We start from the raw sequence: 24,104 nt of genomic DNA on the forward strand, positions 1-24,104 counted from the left end.
TCCTCCTTCTTCTCCTCCTCCTCCTCCTTCTCCTCCTTCTCCTTCTCCTTCTCCTCCTTCTTCTTCTCCTCCTCCTCCTCCTTCTCCTCCTCCTCCTTCTTCTCCTCCTCCTCCTCTTCTGTTACTTTATGTACAGCATGTTTGTAATAGTGTTTAAACATATATAAGTATATATATATAAAGAACAAGGGTGTAAATAACCAACCATTACCGGAACATGGGCGGGTCTTCGTCAGTGTGACGCAGCACCGTGTGTCTGGAGGATGAGCGGCTCAGCTCGGCTCAGTGTGTCGGTCCTCAGTCCTCCTCCGGAGCGCGAGAGAGAGCAGCCTCACTAACACTCCTCTGTCTGCCTGTCTGCGTCCGGAGAGTCTAGTAGCCATGGCGTCAGGCCTGCTCTCTGTTGTTGTTGTGTTGGCTCTATACGTGGTCCAGCTCCCTGCTGTATCCGGTAAGTTTACTTTGTTTTAAACTCTAATCTCTGCTTATTTGTCTTCTTTGTCCTCTTGTATTGTTTATTTGACTGCGTGTTAGCTCAGTTAGCTAGAAGGAAACCGGGGCTAAACAGAAACCGAGGCTACAAAACGACCACAGTCATCCGGGGGGCGCTGTCAGTGACGGCAGTAACGGAGAGTCAACGTTACCGTTTATTGTTCAAACGGTGTATTAACATTGTAACGGGAGCTTGTCTCTATCTTGCTAACGGTAATAGGTGAATCAACCGGACCCGGTTCATCTGATTTTATGGTTTAATGAAGGTCAACAACACACGGACAGATTTAACGCGTCAACTGGCCGTTGTCAAGGCTGTGCTAGTTCCTGTAGCCATAGCTACTATAGCCATAGCTACTATAGCTGTAGCTGTAGTAGCTGTAGCTATAGCTAGTGGTCAATATGGCCCAATCTGATCATTTTACATATAAATAATGTTCTGTCTTAACATGAATCATAATCTATTGCAGTATTTGTGAAGATGGACAGCTCTGACAAATTTTCCCTCAATGATATAAATAAAGGTGGACAAAATATTATCAGTTTAAAGGGACTATTTGTAACTTTCAGAAATGCTTGTTAACAGCGACACCTGTGGCCGTTAAGTCAACGAAGGTCAGAGTCGGGCTCGCGCCTGTGCTCGCTCTAAACAGACATGAACGAGCATCGCTCAAAACAGTGAGGCGACACACGTCAGCTAAAACCACAATATCACTCTATATTTCAGCTGCTTGGCAGTAATGTTAGCTGACCAGACGAAGGTCTCTCCATGAAACAATGCTGATCCAAGTGTTGGCTTTTCCTGCTTCAGCCTCCCAACCGTGGTGGAGGGAGACACCGGCACCCGGTCGGAGACGATAACGTTTCTCGCTGCAGAGCCCCGTCACTTCACAAGACACGGGAAACCTCTGTTGGTCTGGAGGAGCTGCAGCAGTTATTTCTGCACAAACGTCCGCTGTACATTCACTAGATATTCTCAGAGCTACTAACTCTTCTGCAGTGTGGAGTGAGCGCACATGCACGCCTAGAGGTGGAGCGAGACAGCGAGAACGCACGCGTTGTGTGGGTGAAGGCAAGCAGGCAGAGGAGCGGAGACGTCGAGCGCGCATATGCGAGCGCGATATGCGCATATACGAGCGCGCGATATGCGAGCGCGCGATATGCGAGCGCGCGATATGCGCATATACGAGCGCGCGATATGCAAGCGCGATATGCGAGCGCGCATTTGCGAGCGATATGCACGCATGGGATCCCGACCCGGTAGATTTATACGTGTAAAAAGTTACAAACAGTCCCTTTAACACAATACAATGAACATAAAGTTGAATAAACACCTGTCTATACAGTTTCAACAAAATAAATGAACATAATAACCTTCATGAATGTAGGATTTGTTGCAGAACTGTTGTATTAGACTGCATTACACATATTAATTAGATTGTAGGGCTGCAACTTAATATTATCGTCATTACCAACTGATGATTATGTCTATAAAATGTCAGGAAAATAGTGTAAAACGCCCATTACAATCTCCCAGGGCCTAAGGTGACATATCCACATTTTTTCTTTGTTCAAAACCAAAAGATAATCAGTTGTATGATAAAGAAAATCAGAAAATCTAAATTTACTATATAATGACATCACAATATTAAAATACAGATACTTAAATAGCAGATTGTATCCATAGCGCCCACTCTCAAACTGGTAGTGATATGATTCAGAGACATTGGTTCAATCCTGTGGATGAAGATAAATCTGTAACCATCCACATCTCATACATTTTTATTAGGGCTGTCAATCAATTAAAATATTCAATCACAATTAATCTTAAAGAGAGATTTGTCGAGTATTTCATTCTCTTTTCAACATGGGAGTGGACAAATATGCTTGTTTATGCAAATATATTTACTGTACACTGTATATGTATTTTTGGAAATCAATTAACAACACAAAACAATGACAAATATTGTCCAGAAACCCTCACAGGTACTGCATTTAGCATAAAAAATAGCTCAAATCATAACATGGTAAACTCAAGCCCAACAGGCAACAACAGCTGTCAGTGTGTCAGTGTGCTGACTTGTCTATGACTTGCCCCAAACTGCATGTGATTATCATAAAGTGGACATGTCAGTAAAGGGGAGACTCGTGGGTACCCATGGAACCCATTTACATTCACATATCTTGAGGTCAGAGGTCAAGGGACCCCTTTGAAAATGGACATGCCAGTTTTTCCTCGTCAAAATTTAGTGTAAGTTTGGAGTGTTGTTTCCTTGGTGACAAGCTAGTATGACATTAGGGATTTTCCTAATTAACTGTTTAACCGTTAACCAAAGAAAATCAGAAAATCCTCTCATTGGAGAAGATAGAAGTATAAAATGTTTGACAATTTTGGTTGACAAATTACCAAAACAACTAGTCGATTATAGAAATAGCTTCCTGTAAAAAAATTCTGTCCATTAATGGACTATTTGTTTCAGTTTTATTGGGTTGTTCTAGACTATCAAACTAATATATGAACTCCTAAAATTAGCACTGATGTCTTTTTTTAAGTGGGTTGAGGCATATGTGTGCCATTCTCTGGCACCTCATCACCACTACAGCTTTGTCTTCAGTGGTAGCGAGGCTAACCTTTCCTGCCCTTCTCTGCTCTCTGTCTCTGTTACAGCAAGGGACAACAACTGTCAAGCCTCTTCTTATGGATCATCCAAGATATGCTCTACTGGATTTTGCTGTGGTTCCTGCGACTACAGATACTGCTGTACGAATAGTTTCCTGCGGTTTACTGAGGATAAACAAGATGACTGGTATTCCATTATATTCTATAATATACTGTATGATAAATGGCCTTTAACTACAGTTTCTCTTTGTCCCTGTGTCGTTGCAGCAATTTCTGCAATGATCATGCAGTCAAGCAACAGGAAGTAGTGTCTTCCTGTGCACGACCACCGGCATGAAGCTAATATGTGACTCAATTGCAACTTGCAGCAGCAGAAGTCTCCTTTGACACAACAGATTCATGAAATATATGTTTAGCTTACATGCCTGATGTTAATTTAATCGGCAAAGAAAACAGGGAAGGGGATTTAACAAAACTGGGAAATATTCAGTATTTATGTATTATTTATGTAATTATTATATTATTTATGCATTTATGTTTCCAGTTGTGATCATTGCACAGGGGATAACGTTTACTATCATTAGTGTTATAAGTGTTAAAGGATTGACATCATTCAGCTTTTTTGTCTACTATTCTGTACCAGTAAGGTAATGGCAACATAAATATTGTTTTGTATGATTTTTTTCTTTGTTTCTTCTTTAGTGGAGATAACTATCACTTCGATGCCTCTCCATTGCCCATGATCCTTGGTATTGGTGGCTTCGTTGTCATTTTGCTCATCTTCATCTGCTGCTGTGTCTGTCCCTGCTGCTGCCTGTACAACATGTGCCGCAAGCCAAGACGTAAGTAGCCCTCCACTAGCAATTAAATCTGTGTTTTGTTGTTGGTGATGCTTTTCAGATGCAGAACTGGCGGCTCGTTCTTTGGCCACGAGTTCGTCCGCCTTGATATGTACAACTGCCAATGTTTCAGGAGCTCGAAACAGGCCGTGGTGGGATGTATTGATTTGGCAGACTTAAAGGAGTAGGCGACATAATGTGTATGCAAACATTTGTGTATCAGTGAGACACTGACACCTCATTTTAGTCTCCATTTTTAGTTGCCATATCTTAAGCAATAGAAAACCTCTCAAAATGACCACTAATTAGGAAACATTTAAACTTTTTTTTTTTTTAAATCAGCAAAGCCTCATCTTCCTTTTCTGTAGAAGGACGTAAGAAAGATGTAATTTTGCTGCCATCTTACAGTATGTGGACGGTCCAACGTTGTTAACTAAATTAACTGCCAGGTTACAGAAAGATCTTAAAGGAGTAGTTTTGCATTTTTAGTGATCAGGTGGTATGAGTGACTGGTAGCAGGATTGGGCGATGTTACAATATACCAGCAGACAATATAAGTTTTGTATTGTTTACTAGTTCACCAGCTAAATCCTTATAAGTTTACATCCTGGAACTACATGAACAGGTAAACACAGGTTAACACAGAAGGGTGTTAACAAGTGTTTCAGATGAACAGAAACTTAAATAGGCAAAAGGAAAGTGAAAGTAATTGCATCAATTCCCTGAAGTACCTAGATCCGTAAGGTATTTAATTCACTGGATTAGCCAAAGCAGATGTTCCCATCTGGCTATTTATCCGTTAACAGTTTCTCAATTGATTTATCAGAAAATTTACTATATAATGATATCACAATATGAAAATACAGATACTTAAATAGCAAATTTTATCCATAGCGCCCACTCTCAAACTGGTAGTGATATGATTCAGAGACATTGGTTCAGTCCTGTGGTTGAAGATAAATCTGTAACCAACCACATGTCATACATTTTTATTAGGGCTGTCAATCAATTAAAATATTCAATCGCAATTAATCGCGATTGTCCATGATTAATGATGATTAATTAATGATTAATCACACATTTTTTATCTGTTCAAAATGTATCATAAAGAGAGATTTGTCATGTATTTCATACTCTTTTCAACATGGGAGTGGACAAATATGCTTGTTTATGCAAATATATGTACTATATACTGTATATTTATTTTTGGAAATCAATTCACAACACAAAACAATGACAAATGTTGTCCAGAAACCGTCACAGGTACTGCATTTAGCATAAAAAAATAGCTCAAATCATAACATGACAAACTCAAGCCCAACAGGCAACAACAGCTGTCAGTGTGTCAGTGTGCTGACTTGACTATGACTTGCCCCAAACTGCATGTGATTATCATAAAGTGGGCATGTCTGTAAAGGGGAGACTCGTGGGTACCCATAGAACCCATTTACATTCACATATCTTGAGGTCAGAGGTCAAAGGACCCCTCTGAAAATGGCCATGCCAGTCTGCATGACAGCAGAGATTCACTGGTTTCTACTTCTCAAATGGGACATGTAGCTGCATGTGTAGGTTTCCTGCACACAACCAACAAGGAACAACATTTTTGAGTTGCTGTCTGTTGGCAGCTTCTCAACTTAGGTACAATGCAGTGTCTGAATTTTTGGTGTGCTTGTTTGAATGAAGAAGTCAGACTTTTGGTTTCCAGTGTGTTGGAGTATTTCTGTCTAGTTTTGAAAACAGAACTTGAGGGGACTGATTTGAGGTCTGTTGGCCCACACACCACATGACTTTTATTACTGCAGTGACTGAGTCTGACTAATAACACAGACATTGAGACACAGAACGTTCCCAAAGTCATATGCGACACTGACGACGGTTACAAAGAGGTAGTTTATTGAGGGAAGTAAACTCTGTCCTGAGCTGTGGAGTTCCTGATATTTGTATTTGTCATCATTCTGCATGCTGTGCAGGTTTCCACTTGGCTTTTTAATGATCGTCTGTGCCGAGCCGTGTATCCCGCAGGTTAATGACCCAGTGTTGTCATCTGTGATAATAGCTGTTTGGAGTTCAGGCCAAACTTGAACACTACTGTAGTTCCATTAATGGAAAGATCACACCCTAACTGAATTAATACTGCTGTTTTACAAGAGGGCCTGTTCATTTTCTCATTTTATCCAGCTTTAAGACACTTTAAAACAGCTTTATGGGACTCTTTGATATTAATCAAATTTAATCAAATTATTGTTATTAAAGGATAAGTCCGGTGATATTCTATATTTTTGTTATTGTCGAGTCGACAAATCCCACTTACATACATACTTACACACACACACACACACACACACACACATATACAGTATATATATATATCTTATCCCTCTGTGATTAACACACAGGCATGCGCCACAGCATTGCAGGGAGTAACAGGTTTCTTAATTACCAGAAATATGGGCACTGTAGTTTATTTTGTGTCAATCACACATGCGTATATATCCTGCTGCCATAAATAGTGCACCAAACCTGTGACTAAAAATAATCCCCAACAAATACACTATTTACTCCTGTTTGACTAACATTTGCTAAAAACTATAGTGCCCAGTTGTTGAAGGAAAATCTTTGCCCTTTTAAAAAAAATTAAACTTTTTATTTACCTGTTTTTTTTTTTAATATCGCCAGCCTCAGTCTTTAGATCCTAATATAATTTAGATTAACTTATTTTTAACTTAACTTTTTTTGTTGTCTCTACTATTAACATAGTAAGTCTGTAAGTACTTCATATAGTTTTATTTACCTCACATTACAGTAACGTTCATCTTTACATCATTTCCACTAAAATCAAAGTGAACAATAAATGTTAGGTGTAAATTAGGGCTGTCAATCGATGTATTTTATTTAGTATTTAATTGCATGATTGTCCATGATTAATCACACTTTTTTTTTTGTTCAAAATTAACCTTAAAGGGAAATTTGTCAAGTATTTAATACTCTTATCAACATGGGAGTGGGAAAATATGCTGCTTTATGCAAATATATGTATATATTTATTATTGGAAATCGATTAACAACACAAAACAATGACAAATATTGTCCAGAAACCCTCATAGGTACTGCATTTAGCATAAAAAATATGCTCAAATCATAACATGGCAAACTGAAGCCCAACAGGCAACAACAGCTGTCAGTGTGTCAGTGTGCTGACTTGACTATGACTTCTCTAAAACTGCATGTGATTATCATAAAGTCGGCATGCCTGTAAAGGGGAGACTCGTGGGTACCCATAGAACCCATTTTCATTTACATATCTGGAGGTCAGAGGTCAAGGGACCCCTTTGAAAATGGCAATGAAAGTTTTCCTCGCGAAAATGTAGCGTTACTTTGGAACGTTATTTCACCTCTTTGGCGACAAGCTTGTATGACATGGTTGGTTCCAGTGGATTCTTTTGGTTTTATAGTTTCATATGTTGCTATATTCACTCTAGCTTTAAAACTGAGGCCGCTACAACCTAAAAATCACAAGTTGTGTTAATGCGTTTAGGAAATTAGTGGCGTTAAAGTTAATTTACGTTAAAGCGTTATCGCGTTAACTTTGACAGACCAAGTGTAAATATAAGCTGTCTGTGCTTGCCTGCTGTCTCTGGCACGGATACATCACACACAGACTCTATTTTCATATTCCTGCCACAGAATTGTGGTCTGCGTCCTCGTTGCTTTATATGCAGGTATACTGTGTGCCTCTGAGCAGCACACACTGAGGTTTAACTGCTGCAGTTGTCGTGTTCCCACAAGACTTTAAGGTTTTTGAGACACGACGTCAGAAACAAACTCAACCAGTCTTCATGAGCGAAAGCCCCCCATCATTAACTGTAAGCACTCAAAAGTAAGTAAGCAAGCAAGTAGTTTTATGATCTTGGAAACACCCCAACAGGGTATGCAACCAAGCCTCTGTCTTGCACAGTCCCATCTACATCTCCAATCCAGATCATGAAAAAAATTTATGAATTCTTTCTTGGCCTCTGTCCACCAAGTTTCATTCATGACTAAAGGTCTTGAGTAATCTTACAGTGAGACAAACAAACATAAACAATGGGCCTCATGCATGAACATTTTATCCTGAACCTCTCTTACTGTTTTTATGAGGTTTGCAGATTCACCAAACTGGACAAACTTGTCGTAAATTGCTTGTTTCAGCGTTATGAATACCACCTGTTGATGAGGAGGTGGGTAGATGTGAGATTTGATCATTAGCATAATCCACGCCCCTAAAATTGCCATATAAGGCTACCTGTTCCGCTCCCTGTGTGGGGAAGTCTCATTTACAAAAATGTCGCCAAAGAGTGAAAAACAAGAATTACACACCGCAGATTTTCAGGTCCTGCTGTCGGAAATTAGCAGACAGAAAGATAACAAGTTTAGCGGAGTCATTGGGGGTGTAAGATGACGGGAAACAATTAGAAACTATTAATAGTGCAGCTGTTAAACATAACTTGTCACCAGAGCAGACCTGTACTTGGACAGAAATGAAGAGGGAATAGTTTAACATGAAGTTAAATACTAAAAAAAAAAAAGCGGTACATGATTAATATAGAGAGGCGAAGCCCCGCCCCTTCCGGAGGACCACCATGCGACCTTACTTTGAAAAAAAATATGAATAAATGAATGAAATACTTTTTTGATCCCGTTTGAATTGCCACATGAATCACACATATGATTTTTGTCAATTTAAAATATAATTTTGCAAGTGAAGAAAGTCGCAGTTTATTGCAAATCGTTTGAAGTATCAGACTGTGAAAATACGTCATTAGAAAGACGACACACCCAAAAGTCGCGTAAGTGACGTCTCTTTCTATGAAGCTACGATGCCTGTGTGTGTTTCGTACTTGGATGTACTCGCATGAGCAACGTTGATTACCGTTCATATTTTTTCCGAAATAAGGTCCCATGGGGTCCACCGGAAGGGGCGGGACTTCGCCTCTCTATAACAGGGGGATGTGACAGTCATGGAGATGTAACGAGAAAATATTATACCCTACAGTAGTTGATACTGAACAGCAACCTGCACAACAAATTGTGTTGCTGTTGTGCCAAACAAAAATCTCAAAATTTAAAGAACTAAAATCTAAATTGGCAAGCCATGTATAATTAACAGAATATTATTTTTGCATTAAGTTTGTCTCGGTTATGTATTATATTTTAATGAGTTTCGGTATCGTATTTAAACTCCAAATTCATTCAGATTATGGCATTATGATTTAAGGTTAAATTAGTTTTTTTTGTCTGTCTGAAACACGAGTTGTGCGACACTAATTAATACCTAAGAGAAAAAGTACAAAAAAATGGGTTGATACTGAGACAACCATATTGGAAGGAAGGAAAGTAAAAACTAAAATAGACACAATATAAATTGGGCTGAATATTTGTTTATATTTTCAGTTTGGTGGTGAGGATAGACACCTTTACAAACGAAGTAAGAAAGCACATAAAAAAAATCGTTAAAAAAACATTAAAAAATCTTTGGCATGTGAATTCCCACGACTTATTTGTTATGAGCTTTGTGCAGTCAGAAACAGGCATCCTGCATCCTCTGTTTTCCATTACAACAGGGTGGATTTAGCTCCAGTCTCTTGAGTCCTCCAAATCAGTATTTTTTGCTGCTAGATTTATTCTATTGTTCTCTTCTCTCCCCAGTACTCAGATTGGATATCACTTATCTATTCGTGTCCAACCTTTAACCCGCTTCTCTAAATGAATTCCTATACATGTGTATTTGTGTTGACACTCGAGCATGTACACCGTTGTAAGTAGTACACACTCTGACAGTCTACCTGTCAGTTTGGTCTTTTCAGCCAGCTTGTTCTGGTTTTGCCACGCCGTGACGAAGCTCTGGCAGAGACAGAGAGAGAGAGCGGTAGGCTAAAACACAAGTAGGAATGTGGATTCCCCAACTCGGGCTGATGCATGTTGGGATCACTTCCAGGAATGTCAGAGCTCCACCTCGTGTGACTCATTGTTTCCACGACAACCACAGTGGGGAAAACTTAAGACCATCCCACGTCATTTACAGGAAGTGGTCATGATTACACCCACTCAGTTAGGAAAAAAAAAACATGGTGGGGGAGTGACTGACACACACATCTTTCTTCCCTCAGGGGGTTTTGTTTTTTAAACAGTGCTGTCGATTTCACTTAACGTTTACTCCCTGCTCCCCTTCTGTATTTATATATATTTATAACAGTCTAGCAAGTAACAAATCATGATGAAGTTGTTTTTCAAAAGCTGTGTACATCTATATATTGCTAACGCACTAACCAAGTCATGTTTAGTTTCCTGATAGAGAACTTGTCTTCTTAACTAGCACCGTCCTTTACTGCCTTATGTTCAATTCTAGTCTCCTTTTATGACCATATTTACTAAGAATAAAATTATTGTGAATTACGACTTGTGTAACCTGAAAAACATGCACTGTAGGTGTGCTATTTTCAGTCCTGAGTGCTGTCTGCAGGTCTTCCTTTCAGGCTGCATACGGCCTCAACAACCACAACCAATAATATAGGGCCAAGCCCCCAGGAAGAGCGCTGGTGGTTGATGCCAATTTTCGTAGTGGCCAAAAGGCGGTACTACAACTTTTTTGTCCGTCTCTTGATGCCATTGGGCCCAAAATCGCTTTTTCCCATAGACTTACATTGGGAAAGAGACGTCTATAACTCAGCAAAGAAAGTCCATAAAGCCCACACTTCTGCTCATAAAGCTCAATTTGTGTGACAAGGTAATAAACAATGAATGTGTAAACATTTTTATTTGGATTTTGGCAGCTGGATAGTCAGAGGAAAGTGTTTAGAGGGATTTTAGAGTGTAAATGAAACTGTACTAAAACACTAGTTTAAAAAAACCCTTGAGTCCCTGTATCCCCCTCCTGTGTAAAATGCATCATTATCTTGTGACACCAAATGAAGTAGCATTCATGCAACAGGAACATTTATAGAAGCTTATTGACTTTATGGGCGTTTTTTCAGTCCGCCTTTTTTCAGTCACTGCCCAGTTTGCACAGTGGATAAAAACAGAAGTGATGGTCTGAGTTAAATCTCGCTGCATATTTGTGGATCACACGAATGTCTCCTTTGTATGAAACATGAACTTCCTTTTGTTTAAATGTTGTAATGCTTTGTTCTTTCTATTATGTAAGTGTATTTCTTAGTCTGGTGGTGGTGGTGGTGGTTATGCTCTGAAAATGAATGTAGGGTTAACCTTGTGACGTACATGCTGCATATATTTGGGTTAGTTTTTGCTGCTGTTAGTTTATATGTCAGCCTCAGTGATTTCATTTACCACGTTAACCAGCAGAAAATCAAACAAAAGGCTCAGACCAAACTAGATATTGTTGGTCGAAGCTAGTTTTAGTTTAGTCCTTTATTTTGTTCATTGTTCAGCATTAGGGGTGGGAATCACCAGAGGCCCACACGTTATTATCACGATACTTAAGTCACAATATGATCTTTCTGTGATGTTAAACATTTTGCGATATGCTGAGTATTGCAATAAGATATATTGTGATTTATTGTCTTTTTTTCAAATTCAAATGCAGTTTGTCAACATCTGTTTTATCTAATAAGATACAGTTTTCACACTGTTCATCTCAGAGTTTTCATTCGCATATCTTGAGGTAAAATGGCCATGCCAGTTTTTCCTCGCCAAAATTTAGTGTAATTTAGCGTTCTTCCCGACAAGCAAACATGACATGGTTGACTGAGACTGAACCCGCTACGACGCCTGAAAGACAGATTAGCGTCCGTCGGCTTGTTAAGCGGTTAATAGTTTACATGATAAAAGATCGATACTTGACGTCTGTGTATTGATGCAATATTGCCACGCAAAATATCGTGATACTATTCTGTATCGATTTTTTTTTTTCCCCCACCCCTATTCAGCATGGTTGTATCCCTCCACTTCAACTGAAACTAACCCCCTGCCTAGCTTATATTATCTGTATTTCTCATCTGTTTCTGTGTTGTTTGCTTCCAGCTGTGATAGCTACCTCCACCCACACCACAGTGGTCACCACCGCTCCTCAGCAGTACCCCCAGCAGCCAGCCGCAACAGCTAGGCAGCCTCAGTCCTACCAGGGGGGCCAGTATCAACCTACCTACCAGCCCGTACCGGTGCAGCCGGTTTATGGAGCTCAACCCATGATTCAGGGCTACCCAGCTCAACCCATGCCTCAGGGCTACGGAGCTCAGCCCATGCCAACATCAGCCTACCATGGACAACAGTTCACCGCAGGACCGCCACCAACATATCAGGAAGCCAGTGAGTGTGGATTTTTAATAACCTAGACAAAGAGTTACAGTTGGGATTGTACAACTTCCCTTTATAACACCCTACCAGTATTCATTTAGTCAGCAAACTCCGGAAATATTTGTCGACTAGACGCTAGCAAAAAAGTAGCCTTTGAAAATGAGAACTATGAGAAAATCAGAGCTGTCCTCGACTGAAGGTATTCTTAGTTGACTAACACTTGTACGATTTTTTAATTACTAATAGATTAGTTGATTTAATCAACAGATCTGTGAAACTTTGTTTCTCCACAAATAATCCCCCAAAAGCACCACTTTAAATCTTGTGTTTATCAGAGATGTGCTCATAAGTTTCTTGGCAATAAGTCATTCAGCATGAAGAAAGTTTAAAAAATGACTAATCGACTAAAGAAATCTTAGTTGTCTAAGACCAAAACAATTGATTAGTTAACTAATCAACTGAGAGGGGGCAGCCTTAGAGGAAATGTAATACATTTTTCTCTTTTCAAACATCCATAACTTGGGAATGATAAACTGGATTAGACTAAAACTAACAAAAATCGAAATTACTAAAATTTGACTAAAACTAATAAACATTTTTGTCAAACAACTATAACTAAATCAAAATCAGGTCTCAAAATTAAAACTGCACCTTTAATGAACCAGCTCACCTTTAATGATAACCACCTTTTTAACGGGGACATATTATGAAAATCTCCCTTTTTCCAGTGCTTGTGCACATACATTTGGATATCTGGAGTGCCTACCAACCCACAAACTGTGAAATAAGACAACCCAGTCAGTTATTGTGGGCTGCTTAGATCAGAAAACATGTGATTCAACAAGCCATTCAGATTTGGCTCCTTGTCCCCTGGCGTGAGAACTACCTTTGGAAAGGTGCACCATATTTTTCACTTCTCTTCTTTTTTTTTCGGGAGGGGTTCTTAAAGAGACAGGCGCTAAAACAGACCGTTTCAAACAGGGCGAATATAGGTAAGGTACGTTTCTAAAAAGGATCATTAGGAAATGGACAGAAATAAAGTTGATGACTACATAGTGAAACACCCAGCATACTATAGAAAAGCACCCAGACACTGTAACTTTAAAAAAACAACAACACGTAATGCAATTTTGTTGCTTCAGAATAGCTGCAGTGGAGGGGGAATAACACCTGCTGGTATAAAGTTGGGTCATATCTGTGTTTTGTAAAATAGGAAATGAAACGTTTGTGGTTACTTTGTTTGACGGAACTGAAGTTGTGGTGTCATGTTCATGCCATGTTTTTCTTTCTGTGTGCAGCCGGCCCTGGCTTCCCTCCCGGCGCGATGCCTTACAGCCAGGCTGCGTTCGGCCCCGGCCAGCCACCGTACCCTATGCAGCCTCCTGTCCAGCCGCAGCCCAAAGGTCCAGTCCCACACACAGACTACTCAGCCCAGCCAGCATTCAACCCGGATTTTACTGGATAATGGACCGCAGTGCCACGCTCTTAGCCACTTTAAACGTGCTGCAACATTTTTCGAACTTGGCAGAACTGGAAATTTTTGTAATCTGAATCAGAAGATGCAAATTGTCTCTGAGCGTCTTGATTCATGTCTTTTGGTGGTGAAATATGAGAATGTTATGACACATTTGAAACCATTGTAGTGCATCTGTTCTGTCGAAAGAGTTGCCAAGTGAAAATGTTGATACCTCTCGGCTCGCATTGCATGGACTTACAATATACAAGTGGTGAGATTGTTTTTTATATATTTCTTAGTGGCTCCTTCTTGGTCATCTTGGTAAATTACACATAAAACCACTGAGTGCTTTGGCATTTTCCAGCCTTGTGAACATGCCTCAACACGTCCCTCCTAGTCCCCGCCGGCCGAACCTGCCCGACCTCTTCCTTCACCGTCTACAGTGATAGCAGTCAGACTCAGTGGTCAAACTTTGGAGGAGTTTTGATTTTTTAATCTCATTGCTTTCTGCCAATTTATTTCAGACCGATAAAGTGATTTCAACCTTTTTTTTTTTCATGTACTTTATAATGCTTTATATGTGTTACTTGGGAACAAATTCAAAGTGTGTTGTACGTCTCACTTGAGGATTTATCATGGACAGGAAGCATGCCATTGTCAGTTAGTTGACTAACGATGTTCAGGAAAAAGGGTCTAATTTTAACCCTCCAGCAAAAGGGAACGTTCATCACGTCAGTTGAACAGAAGAAGCCTCGTTCACAGGGAAAGTTTTGTGTGTTCGTGTACACAAAGTTTTATTTCTCCTTTTTTGCTCAGGTTGTTTTCATTCATTGTTTTCATGTTACAACGCGTAAGTGAGCAGAAATGCATCGGCAGCTTTGAATGAAATAACCAAAAGAATTTTTTTTTTTTTTCTTTTTTATCAACCAAACATCCACAAAAAATATTATACTTACAAAAATGCAGCAAACAATTGTGCCTTCTTAGCCACATTACTTTTATCAAACTTAAGTGTGCATGCAATTTACAACAATTTAAAACCACATTTTCTAGTTTTTCACGCACGTTTGATTTGTCTGTTTCACATAGCGTTGTGTAACTTGTTATTTCAACAGGCCACATTATTTTGCAATATGCAGCCTTTCAATTTTAGTTCCGAACTGTGCATGTTATGAATCTTTAAAGGTCATCTTTTTTTTAATTTATTCAGTATTGTGTTATTTCCCCTGTCCAGTCCATTTTCTTTCTGGAAAGTGTCCTCACCATTGCCTTTATTAGACTGCCCCAGCATAGCAGTATAAGTAGTCTGTTGTGTTTGTGTTTTATCTAAAAACTAAACCAATGCGCCTTCCTTGCTCTGCTTTGTCACCTCTGCTCTCTGCTGACTGAAATGACTTGAAAACAGTTTTGCTAAAGTGACCTTTTTTTCTTATGAACCAGCTGACCCTGGAGAAGTAGAAGTACAGTCACAGCTCATGTGACGAGTCATATTTTTAGCCACCCTGATTTTTCAGCTTCCTCTCTTTAGGTCAAAGAACATAGTACCTAATATATTCCATTTTAGTATCACGGTTACAGCGTTCAGACTGACCCTTCAATCACATCCATGCTGTGGCTTATTTTATTTTACCAGCTGACGTGAGACACACCAGCTAATAAAAGGCCCGATGTCCTCACATATCTTTGTAATTTACAAAAAAAAAAGTTAATTTGTGAGGAATGTGCATGCGTTCTTACATCGACCAAGCGATTCGTGATTTGTGTACTTCCTTGTAGGCTTGCCCTTATTGTGAAATCTGTCTTTATAAATGTGTTCTGCCTGTGATTTCAGTCCTTTGGCCAGTGTTGTTTCTTCAAAATGACTTTGGTTTGAGTGTTTGTGTGTGTGGATTATAGCCATCTGTGTTCTTTATGAAAGACAAACCAGCAGAGATTTACTCTTGTTCCATCTGTTTCTCATCCAAGAATAATAGTCATTGATGCTATACTTTGACAATATATGTACATTACTTTTATTTTGTTAAAAACCCACCACTTCCTCTGCAGAGTTCAATAAAATATATATTTTCTGTTTTGCCCCAACTTTGAGTTATTGAATTTTCAGAATAGAAGAAAATAACTCAAAGTACACTTGTGTCTACGCTTAACAACTCCACGAAACTACAAATTACTAAATAAGTGAATACATAACAAGACTAAGGCAAAACATATATCAATGTAATTTACGTAGCTCAATTTATCCCTGAGTGGCTTTACAAGCTGTCCAATATATGACACCTTCTTTAGACCCTCAGATAACAAGTCTGAACAGCCATGCCAGCTGCTCTGTGAGACCGTGCTTGGGCTGGTGATGATGGTGTTAAATTAAAGTTAGAGGATAATGAGAGCTATTAAAATTCACCCCGAGGGGAACATGAATGTCTTCACCAAATTTCATGGCAATCCATCCAATAGTTTATGAGATAGTCTGGACTAGCATGGCTAAAAATAAAAACTGAAGAAATACAAGTGTGTGAAGAGGGTGAGTTTAATTATCCTGCAGAGCCTTAGCCAAGAATAAGAACAGAACACACCTGTAACATTTTCGTTTTTCACAAATTTGAATGAGCTAACCTGACAACCATGACATTACCTGCATAAATATGCATGAAAAGTATCTTAATAATACATTATATCATCAAGCAAAGTGTCCTGCATTTTATTCTTATTGCAATCTGAAGATATATTATGTAAAACCTTAATAAAAAACTACCTAGAAGACTGATAAAATAGTAATAAAATAATATGTTATACCTGTCCCCACTCTCTACATCACTTCACCATGAAATATAATGATTAAAATCCTTCAGAAATGTTTTTTTTTATTATTATTATTATTGTGTGACTATTTCTAATTTAGACACACAAATACATTTTCTCATTGGAAATTCACAATATGTTAAGTTAAAATACACATTTTAGTCCTCATGTCCTCATGTTTTCACTCAGTCCTGTTACATTAATACATTATTCCCCCCTCTAAAAATGTGGGACATTACACAAGTCACATGATCAACAGGAAGTGGTATCATTTGAGTTTCCTGAAAGTCATGTGAAGAGTCATCTCACTCTTCTTTTCTGTATTTTTGATCATATTATAAGTATGACTGAGAATGTCAATCTCAACATTTAGTCCTGTTACCTAAATGATTTCGTAGATGTTATGTTTTTCTTTTTAAGAGTTTTGGTAAACCACTAGGAGGTGCTAATGCTATTAGTATTGATGCCATGTGGCTGCATTTAATATATTTGCTAATGCTGTGCTAAAACCTCAGTCATGTTACTATATGAACCATCTTACATTTAGAAAATCCATGAAAAAAATAAATAAAATAGCCTGAGCTTTACCATTACACATTTTTAATAGTTAAACATACAGTATGTGTTATTAGATACAGTGCTGAAAATTAAGTTTAATTTTGAAAAGTTAGGTACAACATGCAAATGGCCCTAAATGTATATATGAAGTGGCTTCTTAGGCCTGCTAGTCCATGTTGAGGTAACCACTAAACATATGTTTTAGTAAAATTAAGTAAAATTATTATTATTTTGTTTTACATTTACTGAGGGCGTGGAGGGGGAAGTTGGGAAATGTGTAAAGTGCCAAAGTGTCAACAGACTGTTCAAGGAAGAGTGGGTGGAGGCAGGAAACAACCTACTGGTTCAGAGCAAATTTGGGTGGAGTTGACTTTTTTTGCACATACAGTATTGCTTAACTCCACAGCTAAATAAACTGAACTTAAGAAGCTAAAGTATACTACCAGTGGCCTGAGTTAGGCGCTGGTTTCAATTTCAAGGGTTTCCTTTATTACCATACAGGGAATTCATGTAAAAAAAAATACATTTTACTTAATTTGTGCAGCTTAAGGAAGGTGAATCATAGCCAGTGTGCAAAAAAACAAACATTTTTACAACATTTAAAAGCTTGGCCTGTTGTTTGTCTGCATTGTATTTAGTGTTGTAACACAGTTTGTATGCTGCCGTCTTGGCCAGCTCGCATAATAAGAAAAGTAGCCGCACTAAGAATCACAACCAAACAACATTTGTTTATATGCAGGACTCCCTTTTGCAGAAATGTTTCATTGAGCTGCAAGTCCTTGTCACGTTCTGAGGAATGCTGTTGGGCTACTTGATTTAGGGTGGGACAGACAGACAGGTTGAAACAGTAGTTAGACTTCAGAGTCACAGTCATTTCCTTATCGCACTACATCATAGTAGTTATGGTTTCAAGGGTTTTGTCCAGCGTTGTGTGTGTCCTGTGGGTGATCCTGCTCCCGGTTGCCTCGGGTGAGTTCAATTTTGTTGTTTTTTCTACAAGTATAGGATCTTAGGACTTCCTCAGTCATATGCAGACATCACATAATGCAACCGATATGACTCAGTCAAGTTAAATCAGGTAATTATCAGGTGCCACAGTTTCATAACTTTGATTTTACTTCTCAGTGACACTTGTTTTGAGCTTGTATGTACATGTATGTTTAGTTTAGCTGTATGTTATACTGTAACTGCTTAATTTCTCGCCCTCACAACTCTTCACCACAACCCTGTGTTTTACATGTTACAGACGATTTCTGTGGCGCCTTCATAGACACAAGTGGTCGAACCCATCCAGCTCAGACATGTGGCCCTCAGTTCTGCTGTGGAACCTGTGCGAGAAGATCCTGCTGCAGTGACAGGAAGTACCGGCTAACTCTAGATGCACAAAGACGCTGTGCTGAGAGGTGTGAACCTGTTTTGAACCTGTGTTTAAAGGGGACCTATTATGCTTTTGTGTTTTTCCCCTTTCCGTTAGTGTGTTATATAGTTTTTTTGTGCATGTTAAAAGTCTGCAAAGTTACAAAGCCCAAAGTCCACGCCAAATGAACTGCCTGAAATGCCTTGATTGAAGTCCCGCCTTTTCTTGCGTAATGTGGTGACGTCACCAAGTAACACACTTTGCCTAGCGGCTAGTTTGGCACGCCCTCAAACAAAACTAGAGAGAGCGGAGCTGGAGGGGAGTCCAAAGAGTTTGGTTCGGTTGACTAATCACAACAGTGGGCCGGCTGACCAATCAGAGCAGACTGGGCTTTGCGGGGCAGCAGCTCAAACAGAGCGTTTCAGACAGAGGGTGAAAAGAGGTGCTGCAGCACAGCCAGTATGAGAAAAGTAAAGCGTTTTTGAACATTAAAGCATTCACACATGTTCTAGTAGAAACCCACAAATACAAGTATACACCTGAAAATAAGCATAATAGGTTCTCTTTTAAAAAAAAAAAAAAAAAGTACAGTTACAGTATATAACAAAATCAGCATTTTAGAAGATGAAATTAAAATGCCTTTTTTCTGTGTCTTCCGCCCCAGGCCTACTACTACTAACAATGACAACGACAAAAAAAGCAAACTGGGTACACTTCTTGGAAGCATCTTAGGGTCTATTTTTCCCATTATCATCTGCGTGGGTCTCATCATCTGCTGTTTTGCTCCTTGCTGCTTGATCTACAAGAAGTGTCGAAAAGGAGGCAACCGAGGATCCCACAGTAGGACACATCTTTGGTTTCTGTTTATTTTGTGCAGGCAACAAAGTCTAAAACTTTGTACTATATTGTATATGCAAGCGATTACTAACTCACTAACATATTGTATCTTGTTTGTTTATTCTGTATTCAACATCAAATCACTGTTTTACTGGCGGTTATGTGCCAGATTCTTGCTGGTCTGCACCAGTTGCCAGGCAGCCAGTAACTTCCTAGTATCGCCACTTGTTGCCTGGCAATTGGTTTTCATCAAACAAATATCTGGCACATAACAAAGCCCATAAAAAACAAGATACAATGTGTTAATTAGTGAGCTTTAGAGGAGCCAACCAACTCTCAGCAAGAAGGCGAATAGCATATTTTCCAACATGTCGAACCTTTCCTTCAAACAAAAACTTGATCTTGTTTCATTGTTGTGTCACAGTTTGTGTGAGAATTGGCAGGCCTACTTTATTTTCAAACAAAACTCAGTCTATGACTTTACCTCTAGCTCCGAACACCACCGTAATCAACGGGCCCCAGCAGCCATTCCCACAACCCCCAGCAGCCCCCGGATATCAGCCGTCTCACCCAGGCTACCAGCCCGTACCTGTCGATCCTGGATTCGGAGGCCAGCCAATGCCTACAGCACCACCATCATACAGTGAGTCATTTCATGACATTCACAAACTAAGCAGTGACTCGTACATTTTCCACTGAACCCAGAGAGTATACAGGTGTAGCAGGCTTTTTGACGTCTCCTATTGACCAAACTAATCCACCTGTATATATGTATCAGTTTGTACTTTGATTTACAGATACAGTATTTATATATTTAAATGGTTGTCATCTGATTCCCATTAACAAATCAGTGTTGTTTCTTACTTACTGACAGCAATAAGATTTTTGAAATAAATAAGTCTGTTGATATTCTATATTATTTACAGTCAACAAGTCAGATAAAAAGACCAAAACTAACAATGAACTGATCTTACTAATAAGTATTATGTGCGTACCTAAAGCTTCTTAATCCTCTGTGCTATGGAGCTCCATTGTTGTCCAAAACCAGCAGAGTTGCAAAAATGTCTGGTTCTTTGATAAAATGTCAAAGGTACAAGTTATGGTAGAAGTTAACCGGACTCCAAGTGTGCATTTTGACAAGAAACATAGTCAATTTATTTATTTATTTTACATAACATAACATAACATAACATAACATAACAGTAAAACAGTTCACTTTTCATTTCTGGGTCAATTTAGGGTGAATTCAGATACTATGACACTGCGTTTTGTTTACATCTGCAATGATGAAGCATTTTGGATTCCCTACCACTCTGATTTTGCTCCTCTTACAGGCAATGGCAGCCGAGGCTCATGGGTATTGTAGTATTTAGACTTGTCCATCATGCCAAATTGACGGACAAAACCTAGGCTACGCTCCAAATTGCATACTGTACAGTACATACTGCATCTGCCCTTACAAAGTACGTACTGCTGCATGCAGTATGCATGCAATTAGGACATACTACTTCATCATAGCATTGCGCCTTGAACTTTGACCTTCTTGCTCATATATCCACTGTGCGGAGGATGGTGGGTCTGAATAGCCAGAAAAGCCTGCTGGCTTGCATACTGCAATATACGACCAGATGTAGTAGGACATCCTGGTGTTTTGGCCTACGGCATTTGACGTACTATGTATTGGGACATACTAAATCTTTTTCTGGCATACTAAATAGTATAATAGTATGGGTATTGGAACGCACAGATAATTTCTCAGAAAGTAAACTGAAAATTATTAAAAGTAGTAACATTGAGCATATCGTTTAAAGAAAACATTGAAATGGTAATACAGAAAGGGGGAAAATCACTTTTTGGAATGAGCAGCCTCTCCCACACAGGAGCCACACCTTTGTACTGGGAGACATGTTCCTTCCTATACCATGAACATTTGAGTCTGTCTCACACATACTGACCTGCAGCTGTAAAAACTCACAAGAGCACCTCCTGGTGACCTAGAGCTCCTGATGGAGTGTTTGCTAAAAACAGACCGGATAGGGAAGACTTGTCATTGGAAATGTTGACTGTAACAAAATAAAGAATAACACCAGCATTGTCCTTTCATGATTATTGTTACAGGCCAACATCTTATTTAGAAAAAAGAATAATTGGGAAAGCAACACAATTTTTTTCAGTAACAACAAACCAAATAATGTGTTTTTGTCTTTTTAGATCCAGCCAATCCTGCACCAGGTGGATACCCTGCAGGGCCGCCGATGGGACCCTACCCGGGTCAGCCGATGATGCCCTACCCGGGTCAGCCTTATGCAACGCCCTACAACCCCTCTTATACCGGACACCCTTAAACCGGACAGCTTGCTGGACCAAAGCACTGCATGTTTGAAAACCCTGGTTGCACCATTCTCATGGGAATGTGAAATGTGTGGATGACATTGTGTCGGTACAGTGGGAACCATCCTTTGCAGGATGTCAATTCAAATATATCTTAGGAAATCTATATTTTTCTAATGTGTCCACAATTTAAACTACTAAAATGTATTGCTATAGATTTCAGCTGCTTTTTTATGGGTGAAAGTTTATGAATAATAGCTTCAGTAATGGCCATTTGTTTAGCAATTTATCCAATTTTAAAATATGGCCACTTTTAAATGAAAGAGTTGAATGTTGAAAAATGTGTCTCAGAAGATAAATACAAGTATCAAAACACACATTTCAGAGAGAAAAGAAATAAAAAACAAAAATATTATGAGAAAAATACAAATACCTTAAGCATGGGCACAGCAGTTAAGGGGATATTTATTCTGAGAATTCTGTATTTATTAAAAATTCAGTCATTCACATTTTCTAAACAAATTTACTTAAATCTTTGCGCTCAGACTTTGTTTATTCTTAACTGAGGAGTTTTGGGATTTTCCTTCAATATGAGGCACTTTATTGAAAATGTTTTTTTTTTTAATAAACTCTAACTGCCACTAGAGGTCGACTCTGCCCTGCTTTTATTTTGTATGGAAGGGGGTAACAGTGGGACACTGTATGCTGCATGCTGGAGCTACCGACTCGTGTTATCAAGCATATTGTTTTACATGCAAGACAATAAACCTGTGACTCTGTTTTGTCACATTATGACATTGAAATCACATTTGCTGTATTTTAACAACTTGATATACACAAACTTTTAGGGATGATTGAAGACTATAAACTATAAGGCGGGTACAATAGAAAGGTTTCAACTCTCTAATTGGTCTGAAGTTACATGTAAAGGTAAATAAAACCTTATTTACAAATACAGCTGAAATGATTAGACAGAAAACTAATTGCCAATTATTTTGATAATTCATTTTTCATGCAAAACTATTTCATGATTCCTCCTGTGAGGGTTTTGCTGCTTTTCCTTTTAATACATTTACAATCATTTTTAATAGGGATCCGACTTTTTCAGTCCCGATAGCGATACCTGGGCTTTGGGTATCGGCCGATACCGAGTACCGATCTGATACCAGTGTTTAATTAATACTCTGTATGCCTCACTGTGTGGAAGTGATTGGGTCTGGTATAATTTTTTTATGTGTAAGGCAACGTCAGGCTTGACTCAAACATTGCTTTCCTAACTTTGTAGAACAAAATGTAACAAATAAATACATGGATATACATTTACTGAATTGATATTTATCATTATAATTAAATAAAATAATTAATTCATCAAAATCGTACACTAGCATTTTTGTACAAAAATCTCCAAAATTATCAGGAATTACTATTCAAGTGTAAACCTTTTTAAAGGGACTATTTGTAACTTTCAGAAATGCTTCTTAACAGCGACACCTGTGGCCGTGAAATCAACGAAAGTCAGCGTCGGGCTCGCGCTTGCTCGCTCTAAATATACCTGAACGAGCATCACTCAAAACAGTGAGGCGACACACGTCAGCTAAAACCACAATATCACTCTATATTTCAGCTGCTTGGCATTAATGTTAGCTGACCAGACGGAGGTCTCTCCATGAATCACTGCTGATCCTAGTGTTGGCTTTTCCTGCCTAAGTGCAGGCTGAAGCAGCGGGGCTCTGCAGCGTGTCTCCCTGCTCTCTCCACCCGCAGCCGGAGAGAGCAGAGGAGACACCGGCACCCGGTCGGTAACGAGAGGGTAACGTAACTCTCTGAAGAGCTCCTTCCACTTCACAAGACACGGGAAAGCTCTGTTGGTCTGGAGGAGCTGCAGCATTTATTTCTGCACAAACGTCCCCTGTGCATTCACTAGATATTCTCAGAGCTAAACTAACTCTTCTGCAGTGTGGAGTGAGCGCGCGTTCACGTCTAGAGGTGGAGCGAGACAGCGAGGACGCGCGCGCATTCTGAGTGATGGAGAGCATGCAGCGGAGACGAGGCTCCAGCCACACGCGAGCGCGCATATGCGAACGTGCATGTGTGGCGACCCGCTACATTTATACGCTTAAAAAGTTACAAATAGTCCCTTTAATGCAGCAACAAATTGCTCCAAACTTACACGGGAATTAAAATGCCAGTATATAATGTACAGTATATACTGTAGTATATAAACGTAGAAGTGAATTGAATAGCTCGGCCCCATTGTCACCGATATCTGATCCAGCAATTGGGAAGGCGACACTTTAGGCTCTGAGACCTTGTGACTGGCCACTATTTTCTTAATTTTTTACAAACCAAGCAATCAATCGATTAATGGAGAAAATAATCAGCCGATTAATACAGAATGAAAGTAATCATTAGTTGCAGCATACAAAATAGAAAAAATAGCTCCACCTAAACCAACTACGACAGCAAAACCCTGCTTTTATATAAATGTATGAGTAATAATAATTTAATGATATAATATACAGT

General features: G+C 39.1%; 2 protein-coding genes across 2 annotated transcripts; both read left to right on the plus strand.

Moving 5' to 3' along the window:
- Positions 1-222: 222 nt before the first annotated feature.
- On the plus strand, positions 223-15,776 carry LOC119490996 (protein shisa-5-like). The gene is made up of 5 exons (XM_037774553.1): positions 223-451; positions 3,161-3,299; positions 3,815-3,954; positions 11,971-12,255; positions 13,542-15,776. The coding sequence occupies exons 1-5, from the start codon at positions 382-384 to the stop codon at positions 13,706-13,708; spliced, it is 801 nt and encodes a 266-aa protein (XP_037630481.1). The 5' UTR covers positions 223-381; the 3' UTR covers positions 13,709-15,776.
- A 2,089-nt stretch (positions 15,777-17,865) lies between these two features.
- On the plus strand, positions 17,866-22,227 carry LOC119490329 (protein shisa-5-like). The gene is made up of 5 exons (XM_037773660.1): positions 17,866-18,025; positions 18,303-18,459; positions 19,078-19,253; positions 19,741-19,893; positions 21,462-22,227. The coding sequence occupies exons 1-5, from the start codon at positions 17,959-17,961 to the stop codon at positions 21,593-21,595; spliced, it is 687 nt and encodes a 228-aa protein (XP_037629588.1). The 5' UTR covers positions 17,866-17,958; the 3' UTR covers positions 21,596-22,227.
- Positions 22,228-24,104: the final 1,877 nt, after the last annotated feature.

This window comes from Sebastes umbrosus, chromosome 1, assembly GCF_015220745.1.
Source record: "Sebastes umbrosus isolate fSebUmb1 chromosome 1, fSebUmb1.pri, whole genome shotgun sequence".
Lineage (NCBI taxonomy): Eukaryota > Metazoa > Chordata > Actinopteri > Perciformes > Sebastidae > Sebastes > Sebastes umbrosus.

Bases quoted from the DNA above. Each gene is read 5' to 3' on its own strand.
- LOC119490996 (XM_037774553.1), top strand. From the start codon at position 382: ATGGCGTCAGGCCTGCTCTCTGTTGTTGTTGTGTTGGCTCTATACGTG. The intron at 452-3,160 runs GTAAGTTTACTT...TCTCTGTTACAG, and splicing joins CCAGCTCCCTGCTGTATCCG to CAAGGGACAACAACTGTCAA. The intron at 12,256-13,541 runs GTGAGTGTGGAT...TTCTGTGTGCAG, and splicing joins ACCAACATATCAGGAAGCCA to CCGGCCCTGGCTTCCCTCCC.
- LOC119490329 (XM_037773660.1), top strand. From the start codon at position 17,959: ATGGTTTCAAGGGTTTTGTCCAGCGTTGTGTGTGTCCTGTGGGTGATC. The intron at 18,026-18,302 runs GTGAGTTCAATT...TACATGTTACAG, and splicing joins CCTGCTCCCGGTTGCCTCGG to ACGATTTCTGTGGCGCCTTC. The intron at 19,894-21,461 runs GTGAGTCATTTC...TTGTCTTTTTAG, and splicing joins TACAGCACCACCATCATACA to ATCCAGCCAATCCTGCACCA.